Source organism: Suricata suricatta, chromosome 7, assembly GCF_006229205.1.
Source record: "Suricata suricatta isolate VVHF042 chromosome 7, meerkat_22Aug2017_6uvM2_HiC, whole genome shotgun sequence".
Lineage (NCBI taxonomy): Eukaryota > Metazoa > Chordata > Mammalia > Carnivora > Herpestidae > Suricata > Suricata suricatta.
The window spans coordinates 100,891,612-100,903,762 of NC_043706.1; the positions used below are offsets into that span (position 1 = coordinate 100,891,612).

The window sequence follows — 12,151 nt, forward strand, 5'->3', positions numbered from 1 at the left end:
CATGACACTCTCAAGGTCCATCCACTTTCCTACAAATGGCCATATTTCATTCTTTCTCATTGTCATGTAGTACTCCATTGTGTGTATATACCACATCTTCTTGATCCACTCATCAGGTGATGGGCATTTAGGCTTTTTCCATGTTTTGGCTATTGTTGACATTGCTGCTATGAACATTGGGGTACATGTACTCCTATGCATCAGCACTTCTGTATCCCTTGGGTAAATCCCTAGCAGGGCTATTGCTGGGTCATAAGGGAGTTCTATGGATAGTTTTTTGAGGAACCTCCACACTGTTTTCCAGAGTGGCTGCACCAGTTTACATTCCCACCAACAGTGTAGGAGGGTGCCCGTCTCTCCACACCCTCGCCAGCATCTATAGTCTCTTGATTTGTTCTATTGGTTGCTTTATAAAGGATTTAAAATAGACATTTTTAACTCTGGCTACTTTCAAGTAATATAAAAGCATATCACTTATAACATTGTACTTTTGAGCACTTAAAATGTGGCTAGTACACTGAGAATTTGAACTTTTAATATTATTTTATTTTAATCAAGTAAAAAACAAAACATAACTTTACTTCTTTACTTGGTTATTAGAAAACCTAAGTCTATTTGGGACAACTTGGGTATGGGAATTTTTTGATTACATTTTATGATGTCTAAATATAAACCAAATATTTCCAATCAAAATTTAGTCTTTGAACTGAGATGTAAAATCCATGTTGGGTCTTAAAGATTTAAAAAGAAAATTAATATAAAATATCTTATTAATTTTTATATTATGGTTACTTGCTAAAATACCATTTAGAACGTACTGAGTTAAATGCCATTAAAATCCATTTTAGTGATTATTTTCACTTTTTAACATGGCTACTAGAAAATCATAAATTTCCTATGTGGCATTATTTTTCTATTTGACAATACTGATATAAGCAAGCAGCTTAAGTACAGTATACTTCCATTTTCCCCTTCTCTGTCTTTGTCCTGTTGTTGTCATACATTCTCTGTATGTTATAAACTCCATACTACGTTTGTTGTTTAGTCATAAATTTTTGCTTTAGTCAACTATTTTTAAAAGAGTTTTAAAAAAAACATGAAGTTTGGGGAGCCTAGGTGGCTCAGTCGGTTAAGCATCCGGCTTCGGCTCAGGTCAGATCTCACGGTTCGTGGGTTCGAGCCCCGCGTCAGGCTCTGTGCTGACAGCTAGCTCAGAGCCTGGAGCCTGCTTCCGGTTCTGTGTCTCCCTCTCTCTCTGACCCTCCCCTGCTCCAGCTGTCTCTCTCTGCCTCTCAGAAATAAAATAAAAAGCAATAAAAAAAAGTATAAAAAAAACATGAAGTTTTTTTTTTTATATTTGCATGCATAGTTACCATTACTAGTGCTCTTCAATTCTTTGTGTAGATGTGGACTTCTATCTGATACCATTTTCCTTCTACATGACAGACTTTAACATGTATTGTAAGTTTGCTAGTAGTGAATTCCACCAGCTTTCGTATGCCTGAGTAACTCCTTACTTCACCTTCATTTTTGAAAGATTTTATTGGGTGTAGAATTCTAAAAACTTTTCTTTTAAGATGTTGATCCAGTGTCTTCTGACTTGCCTTTTTCTGATAAGAATTTTGCTGACATTCCTATCTTTGTTCCTTTGTAAGTAATGTTAACTTTTATTTTGGCTGCTTTAAAATTTTTTCTTCATCACTGATTTTAAGCAATTTGATTATGATGTGTCTTGGTTTGCCTTTTTTCATGTGTCTTGTTCTTGTAGTTAGCTGAGCTTCTTGGGTCTTTGAGTTTATAGGTTTTCACCAACTTTGGAAACATTTCAACTATTATTTTCTGCCAATATTTTTTTCAATTCCAATTCCATTTATGTTAGGCTGCTCAAAATAGTCATCGTGCTAGTACTGATGCTTTGTTCGTGTCTTTATCACTCTGTGTTTCATTTTGGATACTATTCATTGCTTTCTCTTTGAATCCACTAGTTTTGTCTTCTGTTGTATCTAACTTGCTCTTAATTCCATTAGTGTATTTCTCTTGTCATTCTTTGTATATTTCCTCTTTAGCAGCTTTGCTTGGGTCTGTTTCATATCTCCCATGTTTCTTCTGCTCAAGCTTTTCTGTACTGTGTTGAACACAGCAAGTATGATTATAGCTGATATGTGGTACTTATCTGCTAATTATAATCTGCTTTTTAAAAAATCTTTCCCTTCATTATGGTTTGTATTTCCCATTTGCAAGCATTCTTTTCATGTCTGGTAATTTTGTACTGGAAACCAGCCATTGTGAATTTTACCTTGTTGGCTATTACGTAAGGATTTCCTACATATATTCTTCAGCTTCGCTGTGGGACACGGTAAAGTTAACTTGAAGGCAATTTGATCCTTTACAGTTGCTTTTAAACTTTGTAAGGCAGGCACGGAACAGCTTTTATTTTATTCCTGAGGAAATACCATTCTGAGTACTCTGCCAATCTGTCACATATGAGTTTCTAGTTGAGTTGGTGGAACTCAAACCTTTCTTAGCCATGTATAAGCTCTAAAAATTGTTTCTCTTTGTTCTTTCAAGTGGCTCTTTCCATGACCATGGGTAGTGGTCACATGTGGTCATCAACACTCAGCTGCAGATCCTTAGAACTCTCTGCACAGCTGTCATTTTGATTCCGTGCCCTGTGCAATCTAATTCTATCTTCCCCGGCTTCCTGGCTCTTTTCAACTCTCAGATGGCATACAAATTCATAATGCTCGTTTTAAAATCTCTGACTTTCATCCCTTTTATTATTTCTAAACTGTTTTCTTGTACCTTTTATCTCATCTTGAGGACTCTGCCAAATCCAGTTACATCGACCCTCTCTATTCTGTGTTTTTATTAACTTCATTAGTTTCTGTTCTGTTTTATAACTTCCAATCTTTTATTCTCTTTGGATTTCTTCTGTATTTGTTTTTCTAATTTCTTAGGGATATTTAACACATTTGTTATAAACCTTTCTTTCCTAAGAAAAGCATATTGAAGCTTTAATTTACTTTGAATTACCACTTCAGCTGCATTCCACAGTTTTGATATAGAGGTTTTTCTTACCATTCAATTCTAAGCATTTGTAAACTTCTATTATGATTTATTCTTTGACCTATGAGTCATTTAAAAATGTTTTAAAATCCTCAAACTTTAAAAACATTATGACAAATAAACAAGTAAATAAAAACATTATGCCATTAATTTCTAAGTTGGGATAGAATTAAATGTAGTTTAAAAGTTGATGAAATGTGTTTTATGGTTTAGTATATGTTGTTTTAGTGAATGTTTCATGCATGCTAGAGAAGAATGTATATGATTAATTGATACACTTTTTAAATATATTTACTAGTCAGTGAAATTTGTCAGTTTCTAAGAGAGATAGGTAAATTTCTCAAGATAATGGTGGGATTGTCCACTTTTTCCTTGTAGTTCTGGCAATTTTTTTATGTAATTAGATGCTGTATTACATTGTGTATACAAATTTATAATTAGTATAATATGTTTCAAGCTCAAATGAGAATTTGTAAATTTATGTGCTAAAAGAACACAACAACAATTACTACAAACTGTTATTTTTGGATTATGTGATAACTGAATTTGAGTAAAACAAACTAGTTGAAACAGCTGAAAATATTTATTCTTCAGTTGTTGTGGGAACAGTGGATCTTCCTGCTGAAGCCTGAAGACACAGCAGCCCTATTATCCAGAGAAAAATGTGATCAGATTGAAGGTTCAGTCACAGCTATTCGTGGTGAAATCTTCCGTACCAGTGAACTACAGCATGGCCACTATCCAAAATGACAGCCTAGAATTCTAAAGGTTTGGTCTAGAACTTTCTAATGTAAAAAAGAAAAATAGGTAACAAGGAACAAGTTGGTTAATAAAATGATGTAACTAAAGCCAAACAAAACAACAGAAAAAGCCCTGTTCTCTATCCCTGTTCTAGGTAATTTCACTATAAACCTTTTTGCTGTGAGCAGTTTCTCTTCAAACATTTAAACGGCACAACTAATTGGCTCTCAGCAATTTTGCCTTAAAAGATAAAATAACCGTTTGATAGTTTGGTTTCATTCTGTATTGACAAATCAACCACCTTTGGCAAAGCGAATGCATTGAAGTTAGATGTCCATTTGGTTTCATTTCTCCTTTGACAAAATTCCCATCTTTGTCTTAGCCCTCATAATGGTCTATACGATATTCTGTTGTTTTAGTTGTGTACTTTGTATCCAATATATTATTTCTTTTAATATGTTCTAAGTACCTTTGTGTTCACTTACCAGAATTTCTTTCCTTTATTCTGACTACTGATATATCTGGATTCATTTCACCATGTTATTTTTTTCTGATTCCCTTTTTTCCTTTCTCTCTTTTTCTCTCTTCTTCTCTCTTTTTGCCTTTTGATTAATTTCATTCATCCCTTTTTTAAAAGTCTGTACCTGTTTGAGAATTTGTATTTTCTTGTTACCCTAAGAATCTTAACATATATATTTAACTTAACAAAAATCTAAATAGTTTTACATTCCTCTCCATCAATGCAAGAACCTTTATCCTTTACAATTTATATGATAATTTTTTTCTGACCCAGAAGTTAGATATTTTTAGGATATACAGTCAATTTTTACTTTGATTTAACTTTTTACTTTTTTTTTTTCCTATTTCATCCATTCCTTCTTGAAGCCTAGACCTTCTAGTAGAGATGCTTTTCACATTCTTATCCTCTTAGCTTCACTAATTCATTTTCTGATACGGCCGGATGTCTCAGGATCATCTTGTATATTTCCTGTACCACACCTGGGGTCAGCCATTTCTCTAAAGAGTCCTAGTTTTTCTTAATATGAAATGACATTTGGAAATAACTATCTGTGTGCTAGAAGCATACAACTACTAGGCTGGCCATTGCTATCCAGGCCTTTTCAATGTACAGAGCTAGGAAAAATGTACTTTTTAAAGTATTTAATTGCTTAATTTATATAATAGTTTTCTTACCAACATCAATATTATTGTTAATAATATGCTTACTGAAAATAGAGGTTTGGTTTTTGGGTCGAGGAGGAGACTTCTTTTTAAAGGCCAATATATCCCACTCAAGATTTTTAAAAACCACTTGAAATATTTACCCTCCATGTGCCAACTTGATACACAAGTTTATTTAGATTTTGCTTTTTAAAAGTTGATTGCCTTTTTCAAAGAATGTAATGTTTTTATTTTGTTATGTGAGACATTTATACTGTCTAAAGTCAAATATACAAAACAAGATATATTCAGAAAAGTTTAGCTTCTATCATTGTCCCCTCTAACATATTTTCTTCCTTGTCCTATAAGTAATATTAAAAATATTTTTCAGTTTACCTTTCCAGTTTTAAAAAAAATGTTTATTTATTTTGAGAGAGAGAAAGGGAGAGAGTGCATGCAAGTGGGGGAGGGACAGAGAGAGAGGGAGAGAAAGACTCCCAAGAAGGCTTCATGCTATCAACACAGAGCCTGACATGGGGCTTGATCCCACAATCATGAGATCATGACCTGAGCTGAAATCAAGAGTTGGACGCTTAACTGACTGAGCTACCCAGGCACCCTGATCCATTTTTTAATATAAAAATACGTTTACATATTTCCTTCCCTTATTAGATAAACAATAGCATAGCACATATGCTTTTCTCTAATGCACTTTTATCATTCACCTATTCTGTAGATCATGACATAGCAGAATATAGAGCTCTTTATGCCCTACCGCACCAGCATGGTACTCCATTGTATGGACATACCATTATTTGTTCAATTAATCCCTTAGGCATTTAAATTGCTTTTAGTCTTTGCCACTGTAAATAGTGTGGCAATGAATAACACTGTAAATTTCTAGCTCAATAAATATATATATACAATGTTGCTAGATATTGTCACATTTCCCTTGTCAGGACCTCCTTACTACCTTGGAAACATAGGCTGTTGTTTGAGTCACTTTTTTTAAGAGCTTTATAGTGATATAATTTCTATACCATAAAATTCACCCATTTAGGTGTAAGATTGCATTTTCATAAATTTACACAGTTGTGCATTACTAGAATTGGTTTTAGAACACTTTTATATAACACAAAATCTTCTGTTGTGTGCTATTTTAACCAAATATTTGGTATAGGTTTATGGATGGGTGGGTGTAACACAGATGACATAAATTCTGACCCTAAATACATGATAAACTTTGGACTAGGTATTTTTTTATTCTTTTAAGTTTATTTATTTTGAGAGGGACAGAGACTGCACAAGTGGGGGAGGTGCAGAGAGAGAGAGAGGGAGAGAGATTCCCAAGCAGGCTCCACGCTGCCAGCACAGAGCTCAGTGCAGGGTCTGAACCCAAGAAATGGAGAGATCATGACCTGAGCCAAAACCAAGAGTTGGACGCTTAACTGCCTGAGCCACCCAGGTGCCTCTTGGTCAGCTATTCTTTAAGGACTTTTTTCTAACTTTTCATTTAGATCTAACGATGATACATAAGTTTCTCTCCTCTCTCTCTCTTACCCTCTCTCTGAGGCACTGTGATAGTTGACTTTATGTGTCAATTTAGGTTACAGTATCTAAATATCTAATTGAACACTAATCTAATTGTTGCTGTGAAGGAAGGTATTCTCTAGATGGGCTTAACATCTATAGCCAGCTGACTCTAACTAAGTAAAGGTATCTCCAATAATCTGAATGGGCTTCCTACAATCAATTGAAAGAACTGCAAAGCAAAACTAAAGTTTCCTGAGGAAAAAAAAATTCTGCCTTTGCACTGTAGGTTCAGTTCCTGCCAGAGGGTTCTGAGCCTGCTCTACAAATTTCTGATTTGCTACTCTCACAAACATGTAAGCCAATTCCTTTAAATAAATCTCTCTCTCTCTATATATATGTATGTGTGTGTGTATGTAAATAGACACACACCCACACACATAGACATAATATGCAGTAAATTAAATTATACTGTTTCAACTACCTAAGTTTATGATTAAAAATTATAAATTCCAAATTAAAATTATGTGAGGAGAACATAGGTAATTTTAAAGTTTTTGGAGCTTAATCAAACAAGTTTGAATACCTTTGATTGAAACATGCTATTTTTCTTCTTTAATGTCTTTGTCTCTTTAAATTACTTATACAATTACTGTTTTAGTACTTTTGTCATGTTAAAATAGATTTTGAAATTGATAATTCTTAGTTTATAAAACTTTTCAAACTGATTTTATCTAATTGTGGAGAATAACTGTGAAAAGATTAACCAGAGGGACTATCCAATTACCAAATACAGTGGAACTTTGGTTGAAAATTCATTTAGATTTCAAAAGAACTCTTAGTGAGCAATGTACTCAGTGCTCATTTTAGCTTTATCTAAGATGGCCAAAGACTGGACCAAATATCCAGATAAACTATGGCACATGCATACAACGGAAAACTATAACAAAATGAAGATGAATAAACTCACGCTACACAGAATTTTTGGACTGATCTCACAACATGATGTTAAATATGAGAATCCACCCTCACAAGTACATATTGTGTCATTCTATTTATATAAAGTTCAAAACCAAGCAAAACTAATCTGTGGTGATAAAACTCACAACAATGGTTATCCTTCGAGGGTGATAACTGACAGGGGGCAGAAAGGAGGTTTCTGGGGTGCTACTGGTGTTCTGCATCTGACCTGGGCAGTGGTTATGTAGGCGTGCCCATTACGTAAATATATATCTGACTGTATACAGTTTTGTGCACCTTTCTGAATATAGTTACACTTCAGTACGTTTTACTAAAAAGTAAAAATAAAAAAGACTCTCTGCTTTTCACCAAATAAAACCATGGCCATTATTTTATTAAATATTCTATTTTATCTGTATTTTATTGTTTTTGATAATAGCAATGATATCCTGATGAACACTTTGTTACTTTGAGTTTCATTTAGCCTTAGCCTGTTCAGCCAATGCAGCTTCTTCACGCCACTTAGCTTTCTTTGCCAGGTTCCAACTTGTTAAGGACTCGTGTCGTTCTGCAGCCTGAAAAATAAACAACAACAACAACAACAAAATAAAAAATAAATAAAAAAGCAAAGCATTGTGACTCTGGAAAAATTTGTGTTTTAGATACACATACATAGAAGATACTCTGTGAAAAGGAGAAAAGTAACTTAGAACGTCTGTCACAAATAGTAACCAAGAAAAATGATCCTCTGGTATGGAAAAAAATGATTTAAGTTGCTAGACTTCTAGTCAACAGGACAGCCGATGTCAGAAATCTGTCCTGACCCTCTCTTGGCACACAAAGACATATTTTGTGGGGAAAAATAACAAAAATATTTTCAAATACTTATGCTCAAAAACAATAAAGGGAATCCTCAGGTACCAGGAATGGAAAGAACTCAAAAGGCATGAATTGGTGGGAAATAAGAAGGACTGAAGCCAGGATGGGAGGGAATGGCTTTAGGAAGGGGGCATTAGGGGACAATATTGGTTTTAACTGCTGTGAGCTGGGACTTTAATCTCTACACCAACAGGTGAGTCTAGAGTTTGGATCTGGAGTTGGAAGTACCAGGTACTCCAATGAAATGAGTAAAATTCCTCTCACTAGCCCAAGGAACGAGCAAGGAAACTAAGCACTTACCTGGGGAAAAAATCACCTGTGAAAGGAAAAGTTGATCAGCTTCATAATTAGGAGGTAAGAATTCTAGCTAGAAAATGGATCTGAAGGACTAATCTAAGTGCAGTACAGAAATGCAGATACAAAAAAAAAAATAGAAAAGAACGTGAAGAGACTTGGAGAATAAAATTAGAAGTTCCAACACACATTCGCAGTAAGTGGAAAGAATACACAGAATGGGTGAAGGGGGCCATATTTTAAATTATGACAGCTTAGACTTTTTCAGAAATGAAGACAGCTATAGGTCCCCAGACTGAAGAGTATACAAAGTCCTTAGGAGAATAATAATAATAATAATAATAATAATAATAATAATAAATAGATATTGATGAATGCCTACTTTGCAACTCACATTTAACATATCCAAAGTAGAGGACTTGGTGTATTTTGCCTGTTGTGCCTACCAGTCTAATGGTAGCACCATCCACCTAGTTGCTCCAGTCAAAAACTCAGGCTTTTTTATTTCTTTCTTCTATTTTCTTCCCTTTTCCCATATCAAATTTATCAGAGAGTGCCATCCTCCTTACTCTCGCAAACATATCTCAAATTCCTAACCTTTCCTTCACCTCCAACTATCACAATGTCAGTTTTTATCTTTTAATTGGAAACAGGCTTTTGTTCCTCCTGCCCATATATTTTGCATTTGTGGACTCAAAAAATTTGTTTCCTGTCGGGGCCGCCAAGTTTTCTGTCTGCCTCAGGCAAGGATTATCACTCTCCGGAGAGTGAACCAGCAAACAAGATTTGCATCTAGAGGCTGGAGACTGCCATTTCCTGGTCAAAATAACCTTGGCATCTGTCATGCTGGGCCAGACGTGAGTGGCCAAGGTGCACAAAAGATCAAAACCGTATTTTGGATTGTTCAGTGCTAACTCCCCCCTTCCCAGCATTGCTGAGGCAAATCTGGGCGTTTCTTTTGATATTCATTTGACTCTGTTTACCTAGCAACCGACCTAGGTCAGCTGCCTTGTTTTCCCACCTTGAAACCTTGATAAAAGACAGTTTTCTGAATAAAGCTCTCTCTTTCGCCTGATGGGAGAACCGTGAGTTCTGTCTTTACTCTCTGCGTCTCTCCCTCCTGCCCCCCTTTTCTCTCCCTCCCTCAGGAGAAGGACCCGCGAGGACTCTCCGCCCTGCTGGTCGGGCGGAGGAAACAGGTACCGCCGATCGCCGGGGAGGAGCGCCCCGGCCTGCGGGTTGCGACAATTGGCGCCTCAACGCGGGGCTCAGCGAAGGAACGCGACCCTGAGCGCGGGTTACGACAGTTTCCCATAGGATAGATACATATGGGTGGCTCAAGGTGTCTACGGTGAAACTGTGCTTACATTGAAAGCACAGCAATAATCCCCAAACTGAGAACAAAGTTCAAAATATTGCTTAAAATTCATTAGTCCAGATACTCACCCTTTTGGCTGATGCTATCACTGCACAACAGGCAATAATTGTGAGTCCGATCATTATGTAGCAAGCTTTCACTCGAGCTCTGTTTCTTGCTGCATCGATCATTTCTGGCCTAAACCAAGATATGCATTCTGTTATTCATATTGCAGTAATATTGCTTTCTGACTGGCATGATAGATGATCATTTGTCATGTAAATATTCCAAAAAACGTCTCTGAATGCAAACTGCAGATGTGGAAGACTTCCAAATTCTAGCCTATTTATGTTACCAATTTCAAATTAATAGGTATATTAGGCCTTAATTAATGTTAGTCATCATGAAACCAGTGTAGTATGTTTAGTTTCTTGTCTTTTATAACGCTTTTTTTAATGTTTATTTTTATTTATTTGGAGGGAGAGATAGAGAGTGAGCAGGGAGGGGCAGAGAGAGAAGGAGACAGAATCCCAAGCAGGCTCCACACTGTCAGTGCAGAGCCCAATGTGGGGTGCTAACCCATGAACATGACATCATGACCTGATCCAAAATCAAGAGTTGAATGCTGAACTGACTGAGGCCCCAGGCACCCCAGTATATTTAGTTTCTAATTGCTTAAAATATAACTACTAGAGATTATGGCCTGACTTCCCATAATTTTTTTTCACAGATCAGGGTAAAGGTAAGAATTTAACCTTATACATGTCTTGAATGACTTGTGTTCATTTGGCCCCTCTGTTACTAAGTGAGCTTCATTTCTAGTTTTAAACAGTTTGTTTGTCAAAACTCATTTTCATCATTTTGTTTTCTCACTAGCCTCTGGATCTCATCTTGCGCCCTCCCATCCTATCCTGATTAAAGAATATTAAAGAACATTTTGTGAGGATGATTATTAAAGAAAAGGTGTTTCCTTTGTGGCCTTTGCATGAAGTTTTCCAAAGAAGTGATCAAAATCACAAAGATTTGTCAAAGAAAAAGATAAACCATTTTCTTCTTCTTATTATTCTGAAAGTTTAAATACTTACTTGAATATTGGCTAGTGTTATTTATTAATAAAGTTATAAGCAGGCTGTTTAATATATTAGCAATGCTACTTAACAAAGCAGTGTTAGGAAAGTAAGCATGCCTGTGGGCCTTTTATACTGAAATAAACTTTAACAATTTGGAATAATATGAAGTGAAAGTTTACAGATACACATAATTAAAGAATGATTCTTGAGAATGTATTCAGCAGTATTCTTTCTTATCTAATGTCAAGTTTAAATATAATGTAGTTACACTGAAAACAAATTCAGGAAGACAGGTTGCAATTTCTCTTAAAAATGAAAAAAAATTGTTTAACTTTTCCACCAATTTAAAGAGCACAGAAAACCACTATCTAACTGTTTTCCTTAGATTTTCAACAGATTAAGTACGTTTTAAGATGTTAGTGGTAAACAGGTGAAAATATGAAGACATTATTAGGTTATGTTTCGTTCCAGATGGATCCTAAAAGATATGATCTCTTTTACCCATCCATCTGGCTTTGATCTGCTATACCAAATTAGTTTAGCACTGAAAAAAGAAGAAAAAGAACAGTTATTATTAAATATCACTAGGGTATGGTACAAAGATTATAGGTCAGTCATTAATTATAGGCCCATTAAGAGCATTCACAGTGAAAGCTGTTTACGTTGTAGTCTAACTTAGTTTAGGAGGCATATCCCTCCTAAAACAGCAGTGCTTTAAAAAAAAATATATATATATATAACATATATATGGAAAATATTCAAGTATTTTCATGTTTCTGACCCAAGACTACAATTTGTTTCTTAGACATCTTATTCAAAGTTAAATTCTCCTGTTTGTAACAATTCTTTTAAGTATGATCCTGGGGAAATTAAATTATTTCTGTAAAATGAGTCTCCTTACACATAGAACTATATCAGTGCAATGCTGGGTCTACTGATAAACATCATTTGACAGGCATTAATTTACAATACATTTTTCTTCTTTTTTAGTTATCAGTTTATTTGGTTTTTTTTGTAACTTTATTTTTAATTTTTTTAGAATATAACACTATTTTTTTAACATATGCAATTATTTTCCATCATTTACAATACA

General features: G+C 35.0%; 1 protein-coding gene across 2 annotated transcripts in view; it reads right to left on the reverse strand.

Moving 5' to 3' along the window:
* Positions 1-7,820: 7,820 nt before the first annotated feature.
* The window catches only part of FAM162B (family with sequence similarity 162 member B), a 7,206-nt gene continuing 2,875 nt past the window's right edge, over positions 7,821-12,151 (reverse strand). For both annotated transcript variants that reach the window (XM_029944826.1, XM_029944825.1), the window contains exons 3-4: positions 10,078-10,186; positions 7,821-8,033 (exon numbers count right to left, since the gene is read on the reverse strand). In XM_029944826.1, the coding sequence (XP_029800686.1) occupies positions 7,935-8,033; positions 10,078-10,186 (208 nt within the window). In that variant the 3' untranslated portion in view covers positions 7,821-7,934. The remainder of the gene's footprint in view (positions 8,034-10,077; positions 10,187-12,151) is intronic.